The sequence below is a fragment of the Bubalus bubalis genome, chromosome 11 (genome assembly GCF_019923935.1).
Source record: "Bubalus bubalis isolate 160015118507 breed Murrah chromosome 11, NDDB_SH_1, whole genome shotgun sequence".
In the NCBI taxonomy this organism is placed as follows: domain Eukaryota; kingdom Metazoa; phylum Chordata; class Mammalia; order Artiodactyla; family Bovidae; genus Bubalus; species Bubalus bubalis.
Window position 1 is genome coordinate 87,666,372 of NC_059167.1, and position 18,361 is coordinate 87,684,732.

The following is an 18,361-nucleotide window of genomic DNA, read 5'->3' on the forward strand; positions in this document are numbered from 1 at the left end:
AAAGATCCAGGCCATGGACTTGAGGGTTTATAAAAATGGTAACTCGTGAGCCCAGGCTTGATAGGGAAGCTCTGATAAGTGTCAGCCTAACTCAGTGAGGGTGAGAGAGGGAAGGCTCCAGGGGAGGGTCTTGGGAGGACTGCCAGGATTGGGGGACATCTGACCTGTACCAGGAAGATGCCAGGATGCCAGCAGGGAGAGGTAGAGAAGACATTCTGCCCCAGTAAGAACAGAGGAGAAGGAAAGTGAAGGAACATTTATGTTCAGAGCTTTGCTCTGAGCAGTTTGTGTTTGGGGGATAGTAAGCCCTGAAGCTGCAAAGAAGGTTTGGAACTAGATTATGAGGGTGGTACTGTTGTAGCCAAAGCAAGTGTGAGTGGCCAGTGAAGGTTCTTAAGGACAAGAATGTCCTCATCAGGCGTCCACATGAAGGTGGCTCTGGCCACGTGTGGCTTTAGGGGAGGGGGCGGGACAGCACTGTGATGCCACCTCTGTTCATGCAACACTTTTATTGAGCATCTACTATATGCCTCATGCAGTTTTAGGTACTCAGGATGAATCAGTGAACAAAACAGATAAATGTACTGCTTTCGTGAAGCTGAGGGTGAGGCGAACAATAAGCAAAAAAAAAAAAAAAAATAGTACGCTAGAAGACACAAGATATGGCGGAAGAATGTTCTTGTTTAGTCGCTAAGTTATGTTCGACCCTTTGCAACCCCATCAACTGTAGATCATCAGGCTCCTCTGTCCATGGGATTATCCCAGCAAGAATACTAGAATGGGTTGCCATTTTCTTCTCCAGGGTATCTTCCTGACCCAGGGATTGAATCTGTGTCTCCTGCATCATCAGCATGTGAATTCTTTATCACTGAGCCACTGGCAAGCTGGGGTGGGGATGAGGGGTGGGAAATACAGCCTGGTGAAGGCAGCCAAGCAAGTTGGAGATGGCAGGTATTCAATCAGCATTAACAGGGAAGTCAGGGAAGGCTTCACTGAGAACTAACATTTGAGTGGAGACTTGAAGGAGGTGAGCAAGTTGGCCAGCGGGGTGCCGAGTGGAGGAAGTTCCAAGAGGGAGAAGCTCCAATAAAGGCCCTAAGACAAGAATGTGCCTGGTGGTCCTGGGATCAGGGAAGATTCCAGCAGGAGGAGGGGTCAGAAGGGTCACTGAGGGTTTGGCGAGCCACTGTCAGGACCTGGGAGAAATGGGAGCCAGGACAGGATTTGAGCAGAAAGGAGACATGCTACGACCTGCTTTCTCCACCCGGTCACCCTGGCTTCCAGGTTCACGGAACCTATCATGAGCATAAAGCTCTCACTGCTGTCCAGGAAGTTACAGTCTCATTTACAAAGCAACGAACCCACTTTTACACAGTACATATTCACAATGTTAAATCCGATGACTCATGCCAATATTTACGCAATTACAGATTCATACAGATATTCACACCATTCCACTCTATGGAAATATAATCCTGAAATGTCCTTGGCTCTATATGTAATAGAATCTGTGTTTCCCTGCATATTTTTTTCTCCTGAAGTGTTGTTCCTGGACCTGGCCCTCCAAGAAGGTCTGGGAGCATATTGAGTCTCCTCTGAGGGGCTCGCAGACTCCCTCCACTGAGTTGGGCTTAAGCCCAAAATATTCTCTATATTTTGTCCTGTCAAGTGTGCTTCAGTCCACGCCTCATACTAAAATTAGAGGGTTTTTTTTTTTAAGCCGGCATATCCAGAATATCATAGAATTTCTCAGAGAGTGGCAGATGCTCCATTTCTCTTAACTGGTAGCTTGAAAATTGCTCTGAACTAATTTATTCTAACTTTTGTGAATTTCTCAGCATCTAAATCATGCATGTCAGCTCATCAGCTTGCCATGTAACAAAAGATACCTCTGGTAACTAACACCCTGAAGCCTGGAGGTGGAATTTAACCTGGCATCATGGTGCTTAAATCTGTGGGTCAGACCCGTGACGATTTACTGCAGTGCCTAAGGATAACATTTGTTTTTAGTTCCTTATTGGAAAATTCAGAACCTCACGGTCTGAAGGAGAGTTGGCCATACAGGCACCAAAAGCTAGTGATGGTTCAGGACCCAATTTTTTCTGCTTCATAGATGGGTCGCCAGCTTCGAGAGTCTGCCCACAGCATGCCAGCCCCCAGGGCCCTGGCTGCACTGCCCGGCAGGCAGGCCAAGCACCTGCTCTGGCCACTGAAAACAAAATTAAAAGCAAGAAAGAAGAATATTTGTCATAGAATTTGATATTTAATAGTCCCCAAAATAGAATCAAAGTGGTTCTCCTGGGGAAAATCTTTGTCACGCTTCATCACACACTTTTGCTTGGATGTTGAATTGCTCTGGCTCATCACCTTTTCAGATCTTAGGGAAGTGGTTCTCAAACCCCCATGTTCATTAGAACTGTTGGAAAATTCCGGTACCCCGGCTACACTCCGGAGATTCTGATTCCATGAGTCTAGGTGGGGCCTGGCATCGTTTTTATTTTAATTCCCCAGGTGATTCTAATGTGCACTGGGGTTTTTGAACCATGAAATTAGGGCCTCTAAAGGTCTCCACCTGTCCCTGAACTCCCCTCCCAGAACCACCCCCTCCCTTCTGCTTGCCCAAAGCAGCATGATCAGGACTTGAGAGGGGTTTTTTAAAGTCACTTTTTAAAGACAAGCAGATTTGAATGTTGCTCAATTTCATAAAAAGAAATGAAATCGTGCCATTATTTGCAGAGACGTGGATGGACCTAGAGTCTGTCATACAGAATGAAGTAAGTCAGAAAGAGAAAAACAAATACATATTAATGCATATATGTATGTGGAATCTAGGAAAAATGGCATAGATTAACTTATTTGCAAAGCAGAAATAGACACACAGACGTAGAGAACAAATGTATGGATAATGGGGGAAGAGGAGGCGGGATGGATTAGGAGATGAGGATTAATAGATATACACTATTGATACTATGTCTAAAATAGATAACTAATGAGAACCTACTGTATGGCACAAGGGATGTTCTGTGGTGACCTAAACGGAAAGGAAACCCAAAAGAGAGGGGATATATGTATACCTATGTGTATATGTATACATACATGTATATGTGTATATATATGTATACCAAGGGACCAAACCCTGATCTCTCACATTGCAGGCGGATTTTTTTTACCAGCTGAGCCACAAGGGAAGCCCACAGAATGTACACATATAGCTGATTCAATTTGCTCTATAGCAGCAACTAAACAACATTGTAAAGAAACTATACTCCAATAAAATTTAAAAAAAATTTTTAATAAATATAAAGACAAGCAGATTTAAGACCCATCTGAGCAGCCAGCAGACAAGTAGTCTGGGTGTCTCAATCCAGCTTCTTCTTTGATTTGAGGTTCCAACAGCTGTAGAGTTGCCCAGGGAGCTTAGCCCTGGCTCCTGTGGCCACGCCTCTGCAGGAGTTTGGGGGGTTGCCCCATCCCCACTTCCCTCTGTGACCCTCCTCTGTGCTCGGGTTCCAGCTCAGAGGCTTTCCAGAAGGGCGGAAGGAAAGGGGCCAAGAAGGTGATGATTGTCATCACAGATGGAGAGTCCCACGACAGCCCAGACCTAGAGAAGGTGATCCAACAAAGCGAAAGGGACAACGTGACCAGATACGCCGTGGCCGTGAGTCCTGTCCCACCCATCCCGCCCCTGCCTACCTTCTAGAGGCTTTGCCATCAACCCCCCTGGGGACTCTGTTGGGTGGGGGAGTGTCTTCTGGCCAGTGAACTACACATCCGGGCCCTCAAATGGGCCTGTCCTTGTTACGTCTTCACAACAGCTGTGGGTTTTTTCTTCCCTCCATTGCCAGGCAGGCTCTGAAACCTCAGAAACTGGAAAACACCTCCAAGCCTCCCAACCCCCAGCACCCTACCTTCGAGCAGTTGCTCCAGCCTGCCCTGGGTGTTGGGGGGAAGTCTGTGCCATGTCCTGTCTGTTGCCCCTGCCCCCCGTTCCCTGGCAGGTCCTGGGCTACTACAACCGCAGGGGGATCAACCCAGAAGCTTTTCTGAACGAAATCAAATACATCGCCAGTGACCCCGATGACAAACACTTCTTCAACGTCACGGATGAGGCAGCCCTGAAGGACATTGTTGACGCCCTGGGGGACAGGATCTTCAGCTTGGAAGGTGAGCACTGCTTCCTGAGAGGCGCTCATGTTCCTGGGCTCCTGGCAGGCGAAGCCCACGTGAGCAAAATCCAGCCCCACAGGGACTTCCCTGATGGTCCAGTGGTAAAGACTTCACCTTCCAATGCAGGGTTCCATCCCTGATCCGGGAGCTAAGTCCTGGCCAAAAAACCAGAATGTAAACAACAGAAGTAACAAATTCAATAAAGACTTTTTTAAATGGTCCACATTAAAAAAAAAAAAAATCCAGCCCCACAGGATGAAAGGGTTTAGAAGTCCTCCCTTCCTGATAAACCCCAGCGCTCCCATGCTGGATGTGAGGCTCCACACTTTCCAAACAGCCTTGAAGTCTGGTTTTGCTGATAAGCTCCTCCTTTTACCATGGAGGTAACTGCAGTTCGGAGGAACTAAATGACTTGCCAGAGCTCCCACCACTTGGGAAGGAATTGGGGTTTGAATGAGGTTTGCCAGATATAGCAAATATAAAATACAACATTTGTGGCAGACATACTAAAAAACCATTCACTGTTTGTCTGAAATTCAAACTTAACTGAGCATCCCGTATTTTATCTGGCAGCCCGAGTAGAGCCCAGCTGAGCCCGACTCCACAGCCTGAAACACTTACTCCCCGAGTCCTGCCGCCTCCCACCGCACCGTTTTGCAAGGTTTCCTCAGACTGTCTCGCTCCTTTTGATTCAAACTCCAGTTTTGATTTGTGCAGGGCTCCTTTGCACCATATATTGCTGTAGGGGGGACCTTGCCATACTGGGTTTTCTTCTACCATACGGGAGGAGCGTCAAAAGAAAGAGAAGGCAGCATAGCATCCCAGAGCCCGAGCAGCCTGCTCTGCATGGGAAATGATGAGCTACAGACACGGGAAAAGAGAAAAACTAGCCCTCAAAAATGATGATAAAGGAACAGAGAGTAGGGACCTGAGTTTGACCCTTACCCTAGAATTAAACATAGATCAGTGAATTTATTCTCAAAATGGTTGCTTTGTGTGATGAGAACATTGTCTACATCGCCACGTCGGAGCCCCTCTGCGGGGAGGAGCTTTTGACACACATGGGATTCCTTGTGCAAATCTGCAGGGGTGACAATTCTTCCTCCTAAGGGTCGATTTACAATTTGGGAATCATCCAGAGGCATCTGGAACCGAATCTGGCGAATAGTAGGAATGAACAAAGTGGGAAATTCCATTTCTTGCCAACAATGTAGATGATTTCTTTCCATGCACTTTTCTGGATCTTTCCCCTATGTTGACACTCTCATAGTAGGCATGCGCTGTAATATAAGGTGTTCCAATCCCTTTTCAGCAGGGTTGCTAATAATAAACCCACATGGCCACCTGGAAGGGGCCTGCTGTTGGGGTGGATGAGCTGGACTCAGACCTGGGGCCCTGTCTCACCTCACTAAAAGTGCTTCCAGGTCACAGATGCTGGGGACTGAGCTGCAGACATGTCTGGCGCTAAGAAGTCATGCATGCAGCTGACATCTTTCGGTCCCTCTGTTTTAGGCACGAACAAGAACGAAACCTCCTTCGGGCTGGAGATGTCACAGACGGGCTTTTCCTCTCATGTGGTGGAGGTAAGGATGGGTTTAGAGCTGCCCTCCCACCCTCTTACTCCTCTTAGCTCCCTAGGCCATTATCCTGCCATTCCTGGGCTGTCTCTCATCCCCCTTGCTCTCTTTCTTGGGGTCTCTCTGCCTCTCGTCTCTGTGGCTAGAAGAGGGACATCAAGACCATCAATTTACAATTAGCTGTCTCAAGCCCTCTCTGTGCAGGGTGCTGGTGGGGACATGTCCCCCAGGACCAAAGGTCCAGTTCGGTCCACAGAGCCTTGTGCAAAAACTAGGCCAGAGTGGCAAAACCCATTGCCTGGGCTCTAACTGTGCCCTGCATGCCTGAGGCAGCCTGTGTGTGAGGGCCCAGCCCTGTGTCCCTGTGGGCAGAAGTCCCAGATGTGCTCCAGCAGGTGGCCCACAGGGGCCTCTCCGCGTGCGGGCTCGGCGTCACGTTGCAGGGGTCCCAAGCAGACCCGTGGTGTCACCAGCGTCGGGCTAGGTCTGGGGCACATGCTTCACCTGGTTCTGATTCTCAGGGTGGGGCTGAAACCTCACAGGATTGCCAGAGGGACATATGCATGCATGCTCAGTCGCCCAGTCGTGTCCTGCCAGGCTCCTCTGTCCGTGGAATTTTCCAGGCAAGGATACTGGAGTGGGTTGCAATTTCCTATGCTAGTGGATCTTCCCAACCCAGGGACTGAACCCACGTCTCCTGAGTCTCCCACATTGGCAGGCGAATTCTTTGCCACTCAGCCACCTGGGAAGCCTGCTAGCAGGGCAGAGGAGTCCATAGCTGTGAGCACGCTTTACTTCTAAAGCCGTTTGGAGGCAGAGCCCTGCCTGAGAGTACCTGTGGGGAAAGCCCGTGCTGCTGGTATCAGCACACGCCCCTGTGAGCACACTCCGGGCTGACAGGTGCCCTGGGTTTGTGCGTGTGCTCTGCCCAGCTGGGCCCATGGGAAGGGGCCACACCTCCCAATCTGCCAGAAAAGGCCCATCCGTCCATTCCACTTCCACATCACTTTCATTAACCCCCTGAATTCTCCCCACTCCTCTGTGAGGTGAACGTGCCAGGGTTCCTTATTCCCAGTTTCCAGGTAAAGAAGCCACGTCCCGGGAAGGCCGAGTGATCTGCTGCAGTGACACAAGTGAGAGAAATATTAGCCTCATGCTTTCCCCCCACACGGAGCAGCTGTTCCATGAGAGTGGGTGGAATCTGAGGGGGCGCTGAGTCAGAGATCCCAGATCCGAGGGGAGAGGGATGGATGCCCAGCACACAGCGGGCAGATGGACGGAAATGCAGCTCACGCTCAGCGTTTCCTGAGCTGCATCTGGACTATCTCGTGCCCATTGAATACAGCAAGATATAAATATTACTGCTCTATATTGACAGTAGTCGTGCAAAATATGTACCGAGCACTTTAATTTTTTTTCAGAAAATTTCTGTGCCTCATTCATGCTCAAAAACAGCCCTGCAGAGTCGGCAAATGGTAATAGTTGTCCCATTTTAGGTGGTCACATTAGCAAATCTTTTCAATGCCTTTTCTGTGCTGGGCCCTGTGCTCTATCCCAGGAGGAACAGAGGCAAGAGCCCTGACCTCAGGAAGCTCCCAGTCTGAGGGCAAGGGGCTGCATATCAGGAGGGTCAAGGGCATCATTCATTCACACAGGTCAGGCATCAAGTTCTGTGTTCCAGCTGGACTAGCCCTGGACTCCTGACTCTGGGGTCAGGGCTAGTTAGAAAATGCAACAAAGAAAATCAATTTCATTAAATCCAACAAGCATTTGTCAAATGCAACTAAGATATCAAAGTGAAAGTGAAAGTGAAGTCACTCAGTCGTATCTGATTCTTTGCAACCCCATGGACTGTAGCCTTGTAGCCTATCAGGCTCCTCCATCCATGGGATTTTCCAGGCAAGAGTGCTAGAGTGGATTGCCATTGCCTTCTCCAGGGGATCTTCCCGACCCAGGGATCGAACCCAGGTCTCCCAGATTGCAGGCAGACGCTTTACTGTCTGAGCCACCAGGGAAGCCCCAAGATATCAAAAGGAAGCAGAATTTATTCTTGCCAAATAGGAGTCAGCCTGAAAACAACTCAGAACAGCAGTCCTGAACTTAGAGAATAAGACAACAAACTACAGACTTCTGAGTACAGGTGTATAACTTCAGGAGGCCCGCCCATCCATGGAGCCCCTGTAGAGACTCCCTGCTCAATGGGGAACCACGTGGACCCATCTAACACTTATCAAGGCAGCATGAGGGACCTCCCTGGTGGTCCAGTGGTTAAGACTCTACACTTCCTCTACAGGGGGCACAAGTTTGATCCCTGATCAGGGAATTAAGATCTGCATGGTTTAGCAAAAACAAAAACAGTCCTTGCCAAGGCTGTGTGTGATCAGGGTTTTACAGAAGGAAAGGCCCAGGCTAAGGGAAAGGAGATTCAGGGGAGGATCAGGGGAGTCTGGGGCTTGGACAGGCCCCTGAGGACAAGGATTTCAGCAGCCATGGGTGGCAGCAAGCAAGAAAAGAGAGGAAGTTATACCCACAGGACTGGAGAAAGGCTGAGCACACACGGGGGCCCAGCCCTGATGGCGGGGACACAAGAGAGAGAGAATGTCCCATGTCTCCATCTTCCATTCCAAGGTCAGTTTTTGAGCATCTCCCCTTGGGCCTGGCTGTGAGGCACTGGGATATATAGAGATGAAGATACCATTTCAACTGACAGCAGTTCACAGTCTAGTTGGGGAGAAAGACTCCTAAATGATAAGTTCAGTCTCCTGCTTCTCATACTGTGATCTGTGTGTGCCCAGGAATCAGGGAATCTAGAGAGAAGGACAGTTAAGACAAGCTTCAGGGATTCGGGGAAGTTTAGCTGAACCTTGACAATGGCCCAAGCAGCAGAGTATGTCAAACAAAATGAGTTCTTGCAGGATCAATAGAGTTCCCTTGCTGCAAAGGGGAGACCAGCAGCTCAGGACCTCAACTTGTTGTTGAGATCAAGGCCATCAGCTGCCTCCTGTAGCTTCCTCCACATGCTCAACTCTTGTTCTTGTCCCCTAACTGGAGAAACCCAGGGGGCATCTCCCCGCTCTGTAGGTGGAAACCCCAGTTCTTCTGTCACCTGTGTCTTGTTTTCAAATGACAGATATCTGGAAGCTTTCATCTGATGAGACACAGAAAAAGACAATGATTACATTTGAACTTGAGACTCTTTAAGACTTTCTAAATAATTGTTTAAATAAATAAAGTCCTTCCAAATCCAAAGGATTGGTGAGAGTGATGGTGGCCTGTCTGGCACTGTGACTGGCCATTGGGTTGCTATTTTAGGGTACAGAGGCTTTCCAGTGCTAGGCTGGTCATGCCATGATAATTGGCCACAGCCGTCCTGTCCTTGGGAGTCCAACCCCACAGCTCTCAGGATCAGTCAGACCTCTCTGGGGATTGGGGACAAGAAGGTCCAGCCTCTCAACTTTGCCCAGAACAGGTCCTGAGCCCAAGTGAGTACATCTCTTGGGTGAACTTTGGGGCTCCATCTCCTCTGGAAACGCCCCCTAGACAGCCTCAGGCAGCTGCTTCCTGCAAATGTGCTGAGTCCTCAGTTGCCCTGGGCCTGTTGGGCTCTGTCAGAAGGAAGGCTCCCTAGTCCCAAGGGAAGGACCCATAGAATGTTCACAAAGGGCAGAGGAAAGGTCATGTCTGATCACCTGGTCTGCTGCTGTCTTACCTAGCAAGGAAAGCAGGCTTCAGGTTAGGAAGGGAAAAGTAACAAGAGATAGAAAGGACCAGAGTCCAGATTAGGAGAGGAGACCCCCATATATCCCCGAGCCCCTGGATGAACCAAAGCTCCAGGCCACAGCCATTATTATATTCCGGCATGAGGGCCAGAAGTCAGAGCTGCTGGGAAAACCAGGGACCCAGAGCCCCAGGAAGCTCGAGTCCTGATTAGCCAAAAGGAGAAAGAATATTCTGGAAATTACCATCAGCAAAATGAGCTATGGATTCCTGGCCAAATTTTAGAATGGATTTGTAAGCCAATGGTTCCATTAGCATTTGGAAATGAACATGAAGGTCGCTGAGAGCTGGAGTGGCTTCTATTGGTGCTGGCTGCTTGCTGAGGTGATGAACTCCCTGTCAAGCCGGGTAACCAAGGAAAAGCTGCCTGAATCTGCCAGAAAGCTTGCAGAAGAGATCCACAGCTCTCAGCCTATAATCCCCATGGGCCACAAGGGGAAGGCGTGGTAGAAGGAAGAGGACCATAAATAATTGATGCCCGTGGTGATGGCTCTCCTGCATTGCACTCCGTAAATCTCCCCAACACCAAAAGTTTACAGAAGGAAGCAGTTTTATTAGGGTGGACCTTATCTACACCAAAGACTTGGCCACTCACCCAAGATAAGAACAGAGTGTTTTTTTTTTTAAATTACACATGATGGTCTAGGAGAACCAGCCTTAGTCACGTTACAAACAGGCTGAGGCAGTGCGGGGTGGGGGGTGGGGTGGGGGTTACCCCCCAGACCAACAGCCCCAGCCACCCCCTGCCTCTTCAGCCTGTGCCCTTTTCACCACCCTCCTGGGCTCATGGACAGGATAGCTAAGGTTAGAGGTGATTATGTAAGGTTCTCAGCTGCTAAAGCCTTAAAGTTGTCTTCTTTCTTAAGGGTTTTGCATTTGAACTCATTTTGCATGTATTGTTTAATGAAAAGTAGAAGAAACTCATCCATAATGATGAAATGAGAGGTTGACAGCTAAAGGCTGTCAACTCCTTTTGAGCCCCCTTAGCTCTAGATTGTGGATTCTTCCCCCGCCAGCTCTAGGACAGGCCGCCAGGGCTGCCCCCTGAGGCCAAGGCCTGCTGCTATGCTGTTCTGGATTTTTTGCAAGTTGACCCCTGGTGGCAGGAAACATTTCTGGTTCTTTGTGGTCCTCAGAAGCCCAGCCCCAAGTCCTAAGGCTGTGCCCTGGTGCCCCACGCCCCACTCCTGGCCATTGTTCCAGGACTTCTGAGTAGAAATAACCATCTCTCTGATCTGGGATGAATAGTCAAGTAAGAGCATGCCCTTTGACCCCCGGCCCCTCCTCACTGCCCCAGCTCTCTGATCTGGGATGAATAGTCACATTAAGAGCATGCCCTTTGACCCCCGGCCCCTCCTCACTGCCCCAGCCTACGGCTTTCAGCCCCACAAATGGTGCAGGGCCCCTCTCCACAGAAAGACTGCAGGCCCATTTCTGGGTCTTTCCTGCCCAACTCCATCTCAACCTCCAGGCACTGATCCCTTCCTCAGCCTCCACTAGGCTTGTTGAAAACATCTTCTACCGAGACAATCTGAGCAACTAGGTAAAGCATCATCCACCCTCTTAACAAGGTACTTGCCTTAGAAGGTGCTCTTGGGGACAGAGTCCTGACCTCCCTGCGGCCACTCTGGTAATGGACACGTGGGTGAGGAAGCCACAGGGGAGCCTGAGGGGGAGACCAGCACTCGTGCCTTCTAGGTGGTCTCCCTGTGAACAGAACCACCATGGGTCACCTCCATCGGCCCCCACAGCCCTGCCTCTCCAACACCAAGAACTGGTATCATCTGGTGTCCTCATTCCATTGCTACCAGGCCAGAGGAGAACTCTGTCTGGCTGTGTAGCCTCAGATAAATCGTTTTGCCTCTCTGAACTTCAACCTTTGAGCAGATGTCTGAAAAACATGTGTGGAATTGAATCTTGAGGCTTGGAACTAGAAGTGTGCATTTTGAGACTTCCTGATAAGTCAAGGAGGGTTTCTCAGGTGGCTCAGTGGTAAAGAATTCGCCTGCCAAAGCAGGAGACAGGTTCCATCCCTGGATCTGGAAGATCCCCTGGAGAAGGAAATGGCAACCCACTCCAGTATTCTTGCCTGGGAAATTCTATGGACAGAAGATCCTGGTGGGCGATAGTCTATCGGGTCACAAGAGTCAGGCACGACTTAGTGACCAACCAACCAAGAAGTCAAGGAAGGTTTTCTTAAAATCCTTCCCTAACTCTGCCATGTACCCACAAACCCCCTCAGCAGGCCACCCCCTCCTGTAGGCCCTCAAAATAGGCTGTCCTGGCCTCTATCAGATCACTCCTCAGAGACTCATCTGTAGGTCCAACTTGACTGTGAGATCTGAGGACCCCTGTCTCCCTGGAAGTACTTTATAGCTGAATTAATGAATGAGAGGAACTAATATGTATGCAGTCCTTATTGGCTGCCAAGCACCCTGCTAAGGATTCAAAATGCTAGTTCTCACGACTATTTACAGAACTGCAGAATAGTCTCAGAACTATTTACAACTGAGGACCCTTAGGCTTGGTGAGAGAGAGGAACTTTCCCAAGGTCACACAGCTGGAGGCTTTGGAGATAGAAGTAGAACTTGAATGTCTAACACCAGAGATCATGGTCTAATCCCAGGCCTGGGATTACTCAGCCTACTGACCATCTGGGCTGGGTACTTCTTTGCTGCGAGGCTGTCCTGTGCGTCGTAGGTAATCAGCAGCATCCCCGGTCTCTACTCACCATAGCAACCCCAACACCACCCTGGGCTGTAACCACCAAAGCTGACTTCAGGCATTACTAAATATTGCCTGGGGGCTAAGCCACCCCGAGTTGGGAACCACTGTTCTAGACTATGCGGCTTCCCGTGCTGGGCATGTGGCCTGACCCTGGCTGGGGACAGGGACGAGCAGGAACACTGAGTTTGGGGAGATCTGGTCACACACCAGGGAGCACTCAGCTGAGGTGGGAAGGTAATTCTGCTGCAGGACCGGCCAGAGGACAGCTGAGAGCTGAGCTGGCGGGATCCGATGGTGAGGGCTCAGGCAAGTACAGGTACAGGTCCTCCTCAAGGAGGGCACACACTTGGCCTTAGATCTTCTGGGGGCCACCAAGCCCGTGTCCTCATTTCTGCACTGAGAGCCAGGAAGGTCAGCTGCCACCCAGGCCCACCCTGGTCATATCTGGTGGAAGCCCCGGCAACCTCGCAGGGAAGGAGGCCATAAGTGAAGGAGCCAGTGCCAGGCCTGGAGCGGGGAACACGGAGCTTCCCCACGAAGCCCTTCTGTTTGTTTTCCAGCTGGGCTTGAATGCCTGGCTTCTTTTATCAAATCGTTGGCCCTTTCTTCAGCCCCATGCTTCCAGATTTTTTCCAAACTCAAAAGGTCTGGGTTTTCCTAACTGGGAAAAGATGGTGACCACCTGAGGTTTGCCTTGGTGGCCTGGGCTTGCCCTCTCAGCCAGCCCACTCCTCACAGGACACCCTGTCCGCAGCAGGGCCCCAGGAGACCCTGCTCGGGAAAGGGCCTCCCACTGGGAGCGCAAGCCTGCCTGCAGCCACTGCTGGGGTAGACTGGCAGAAGGTGAGGGCGCAGAAGCCCTCGGCCCCCCATTGCTGCCAAATGCAGAAATTCCAATGGAACTGCCAAGCCCCACTGTGGTGAGTCAGCCTCAGGTCTCCCCCAGCTGAATCCCAGGCACCCAGTGAAGCCAGGCCTTCTCAATACATCAGAGGTTTCCAGTCATCTGCAAAGCCAAACAGTCATCTTCAAAGGCCTCCTCAGGAAGCAGACTGGCCTGCTGTCATATTGAAAGCAGAATCTAGGGGCTTCTAGGGAAGCCAATGAGCATTTTTTTTCCTCTGACCAGCTCCATCCCAGCCCTGCCACTGACTTGCTGTGTGACCTCAGGCAACCCCCTTTCCCTCTCTGAATCTTGGGTGCTCCTTAGTCTAGTGCAGATAATGACTGTCCTGCTGGCCTCCCACAAATGGGTGACTGGATGAGAAAGGATCTTGCCAAGAATGGAGCACACCCCAAGAACAAGGAATGTTGGCAGGAGTCTCTGAGGCCCTGGCCCAGATCCTGGCCCCAACAGATTGTCAGACTCTCTCCCAGGCTGAAGCGCCCGGAGTAGGAGAGAGAAAGCTGATGAGAAAATGCGACATCAAACACAACCAGGCACATCAGACTCGCCCAAGAGCGGCTTATTTATAGCCGTAAAAACATCCTGTCTGAACAGTCAGCTCAGCCTTTAAGATATTAGGACTTTAATCCTTATATATGATCAACTTTAGTCTTGAAAGTGGAACCTTGGGAATGAGAAAAGGATGCATAGCTTATTATAGTTCCCAATCTTGCCTCCTCCACCACCAGTAATGAAATTAGTGCTGAGGCCTCTGCCTGTATGTTTAGTTATGACTCTGTTGTCCCCAGGCCAGAGTCACATTTTTCTATTGATCCCCTGTCTTTGGTGGTGGTGGTTTAGTCATTTGGTCGTGTCTTTCTCTTTGCGACCCCATGGACTATAGCCCACCAGGCTCCTCTGTCCATGGGATTTTCCAGGCAAAAATACTGGAGTTGGTAGCCATCTCCTTCTCCAGGGGATATTCCCCACCGAGGGACTGAACCTGGGTCTCCAGCCTTGCAGGCAGATTCTTTACCAACTGAGCCACCAGGAAAGGAGAAATTCAGTACTCTGGGCACCAATGGTGGGGAAACCTCAAATTCCACCCACCAGCTGGGTTGAAGGAGGGCTTAGTGGGAGAGAGAGGACTTCACCAGCTTGTGCTTTAACATTCCAAAGCTGGGAGGCAAAACTAGGTGCCCCTGACTCGTGATCACCAAGGTGACCCAGGAAGGTGGCCCCTCCTGCTTCCACCCCCCCCCCACCAGCCCCTCATTGTCCCTAGTCACTGCTCTCCCTCTTCTGAGTGCTTGTTGTTCATCTTCCTGTGTCCGCTAGTTATGTGGATGGTTGAGGGTGGAGATAGAGTTCAGGGGCAGCCCAGAGAGTGAATAGACCCAGTCCAGTCCCCCTCAATGACCCTGGAAGCTTCCCCTCAGGGAGCTAGAGCTCCCCATCTTCCTGCCCAGGCATCGGAGCATCTGCTTACCCTGTAATTAAAGACAACCTCCTGTCCTTGAGGTTCGGGCTGCCACAAATGTGGCCCTGGCTTACCTGGCTAGCCTCATGTTGAACCACCCTGCTCCTCTCACTCGGGGCTCCAGCCCAGTCGAACAGCTTTCAGTTCCTTGAAGCCAAAGGCTCTGAACTGTCTCCAGCCTCAGGGCCTTTGCACAAATTATTTCATCTCTCCAGGTGTCTGGGTAAGTAAGCATCACTTGCTCAAAACGCTTTTCCTGAGCCCCATCTTGATCTAAATTCAGTCTCATGCCAGGATTTATCACAACCCTCATTGTGTGGCAGTTATCATGGTTTGCAAGTATTATGTTTATCTGTGTATGTATTTTAGTGCCTGTGAGCTCTGTGGGGGCAGGGATAGTATCCCCAGCGCTAAGCAAGTGTCTGACATAAGACAGACACACAGTGAATTTGTACTGAAGAAATGAAGAAGTAGCGTTTACACAGGAAAGCAACTCAGACGCTGCGAAGGAAGGAGGAAAAGTACAGGTTGTGCGCATGCTAAGTCGCTTCAGTCGTGTCAGACTCTGTGCGCCGCTGTGGACTGTAGCATGCCAGGCTCCTCTAGCCATGGGATTCTCCAGGCAAGAATACTGGAGTGGACTTTCCATTTCTTCCTCCAGTGGATCTTCTCAACCCAGGGATCAAACCCACATCTCTTACCATTTCCTGCATTGGCAGGTGTATCCTTTACCACCAGCGCCACCTGGGAAGCCCCAGAAAGTATACGTGCAGCACTTGAAGGGGGCTTCCCTGGCGGCTCAGCTGGTAAAGACCTGCCTGCAATGTGGGAGATCTAGGTTTGATCCCTGGGTTGGGATGATCCCCTGGAGAAGGGAAAGGCTACCCACACCAGTGTTCTGGCCTGGAGAATTCCATGGACTATATAGTCCATGGGGTCACAAAGAGTTGGACACGACTGAGCGACTTTCATCACTTAAAGGAGTGTCAGAAAGAAGGGATGGCAACAAGGGATTTGCTAGAGAGGTTCTGAAGCCTAAAATGGAATGCAACTTTGGTCCTGGATTTGGAGCCTGTTTCTAGAACATTCCTTGTTTCCTAAGATCCTATCCTTGGGATCAGCTTGACCCACTTTATCCTAAGAATGGAGTGGGGCAAGAAAGCCCTCAGCTCCTGTTAAAGTCAAGAATCCTGGTTGGAAGTTGGGCTATTAATGAACTGGGCAGGAGGTGCCAGATGGGGGCAGGAGGATGCTTCACGATGTGGATGTAGGGCAGATTCCTGGCCAGGGGCACCCCGGGGGACATGAGCTGATGTGCACCACCTCCCCGATGTCAGGACGGGATTCTGCTGGGAGCCGTGGGCGCTTATGACTGGAATGGAGCTGTGCTAAAGGAGACCAGCAGCGGGAAGGTCATTCCTCTCCGTGAGTCTTACCTGAAGGAATTCCCCGAGGAGCTCAAGAACCATGGCGCCTACCTGGGTAAGAGGCAGGGCTGAGGGGTGGCTAGTGGGCGGTGGGCCAGGAGAGGACTTGGGGGTCCAGAACATGCTCAAACACGAGACGAGGGGCTTGCCCGTGCGTCGTCTGTGCTGATTCAAGCACAGTCAGGAGTCACTGCCTCTCCAGGCTGGCATCCAGCATGCCCAGCACCATGCCTGGCTCATCACGGGCTCTCCATTAGTAGCTAGAATAAATCAGGGTCCCCAAGCCAGGCCGTGGACCGGGCCATGCAGCAGGAGGTGAGAAAGCGAGCGAAGCTTCATCTGCCATTCCCCGTCTCCCCCACCGCCCCCATCTGTGGAAAAATTGTCTTTCACAAAACTGGTGCCTGGTGCCAAAAAGATTGCAGACTGCCAGAATAAATGACAAGCAGTCTGACCTGAGATTGTTTCCACTGATGCCTCTAGACTCTCCGGCAGCTGTTGGTATGCTTTCAGAATGGAGTGCCGGAAGTCTGCCTCCCCAAGGAAAAAATGAAAGCTGAGGATATGTTCAGTTCAGTTCAGTCGCTCAGTCATGTCCGAATCTTTGTGTTACGATCAAGGTAGGAGTCATCTCCCATTAAGCACCTTAGTGTGAGTGAAAGTGGCTCAGTCGTGTCCAACTCTTTGCGAGGCCAGAATACTGGAATGGGTAGCCTTTCCCTTCTCCAGGGGATCTTCCCAACCCAGGGATCAAACCCAGGTCTCCTGCATTGCAGGCAGATTCGTTACCAGCTGAGCCACAAGGGAAGCTCACCTTAAGCGCCTTAAGGTGGTCGTAAAAAGAAAAGTGTGAGTCATTGACCTGGTGGTGACAGGTCCCAGCTGTGAGACCTTAACCATAGCCCAGTCACCTCCAGCTTTGTAGGAGCAAGCCTCTGCCATTCATGCAGAAAGGGCTGAACCAGAGGAAAGGAGAAGCGCTCCCATTGTCTGTAAGTCTTCCTGAGTTTCTGAACCGAGTCTACCAGCTGTGACGTTATCATCAATGCAGCCTCAGACCCCACTTCTCTGTGAACTAAGTTGGCAGTGGGCCTCTCTGTGGTGGGAAGGTTGTTCCTCCTCCCAGAAGACCCTTCATGAGGCCCAACCATGGTCCCTCCTTGGGTGGGAGTCTGGAGGGAGCGCCTTTCTGCTCCTCCTCTCTCTGGGGGTTCATCCAGCGAGGGCACTGTGGGGGATCTCTGGAAGATTCCTCCCTCTGTGCCCCAAGGGAGACGGGGGGTTTGGGGAAGGAGACCGGGAGGCCAGGCTCTCCGCCTCCACACTGGGGAAGCTGATGGACTTCCGGCCCCGGGCCTTCAGGGAGGCTCTCTAGCTTTCAGGGTGGCCTTGCCTGCTGGTCAGAGCCACATGGGAACTGCAACCGCAGCCAGCAGACAGCAGGGAAGCAGGAAGCTCTCAGCACTGCTTAGAGCTTTGAGAGTCGGCCTTTGCCTGCCCCCAGGACATTCAGCCCCCAGGACCCTCCCATTACCACTGTCCCTCCTTCCGGGAACCCCAAACGCCTGGGGTCAATGAGAATACTCTCAGTAATGCCGCTGAGGGCTCAGCTTAGAAGAAACCCTTGCTCTACCGCACACGGCTAAGCCTGCTCTACCCTCGTCTTTTTGTGATTGCTCTGAATTCACAGCCGTTAGCCACCCTCCATGCGATATCCTGCTCTCACCTACCCCACGTCCCAGAATACCTTTCCAAGAGTCAAAGATGTTGTATCTAGAACCAGTTTCCCACCCTACTGCACCCACACTCCCGGCCACTGTGAGTTGGCTTCTGTGCATCCCTCAGCCACTCTGAAAGCAACTGGTGGGACCCGAGAGACAGTTACCCACATATACACAGGCGTGCACACAGGCATGCACACACAGCAGAAGGAGCCGCTCATTCCCCAGAAAGCACCCAAGAATTGCCAGCAAGGCCCGGCACCCATCTAAAAACGGGGATCCACTCTCCAAATCAACTGGCAGGAAGTAGAACTCTCGGCTTTGCACACCTGCAAGGGTCCCACTTTCAGGAGGGTTGTCTGAGGACGCTGCACCCAGAGTTGGGTGCTAGACTGGAAATTCACAGGGACCAGGCACTGATCCCGAGAACATGGATTGGAGGCCTTTCCCAAAGAGCCCCTGGGTTTCCGTCTTGTTCTCTTCTGAGTGGCATACGAGTGTGGATGCAGAGAAGCCTGGGCACTCCCCACTTTGGGGCTGCAGGAATCTCTGAGACCCCCCAACCTGCATGCCCTGAGCAGAGCAGTTCCTTGCCTCTG

At 51.0% G+C, this 18,361-nt stretch overlaps 1 protein-coding gene and 1 long non-coding RNA gene across 2 annotated transcripts in view; one reads left to right on the forward strand and one right to left on the reverse strand.

The window, feature by feature from the left end:
* Positions 1 to 18,361, forward strand: part of ITGA11 (integrin subunit alpha 11) — a 132,325-nt gene that overhangs the window by 77,472 nt on the left and 36,492 nt on the right. Inside the window, exons 8-11 of the mRNA XM_025296261.3 lie at positions 3,514 to 3,658; positions 3,999 to 4,164; positions 5,680 to 5,750; positions 15,952 to 16,096. Of these exons, the coding sequence (XP_025152046.2) occupies positions 3,514 to 3,658; positions 3,999 to 4,164; positions 5,680 to 5,750; positions 15,952 to 16,096 (527 nt within the window). The remainder of the gene's footprint in view (positions 1 to 3,513; positions 3,659 to 3,998; positions 4,165 to 5,679; positions 5,751 to 15,951; positions 16,097 to 18,361) is intronic.
* LOC123328205 lies at positions 3,271 to 4,050 on the reverse strand. The gene is made up of 2 exons (XR_006542994.2): positions 3,909 to 4,050; positions 3,271 to 3,601 (listed from the first exon to the last, which is right to left on the reverse strand). It is a non-coding gene; the product is annotated as an uncharacterized LOC123328205 (long non-coding RNA).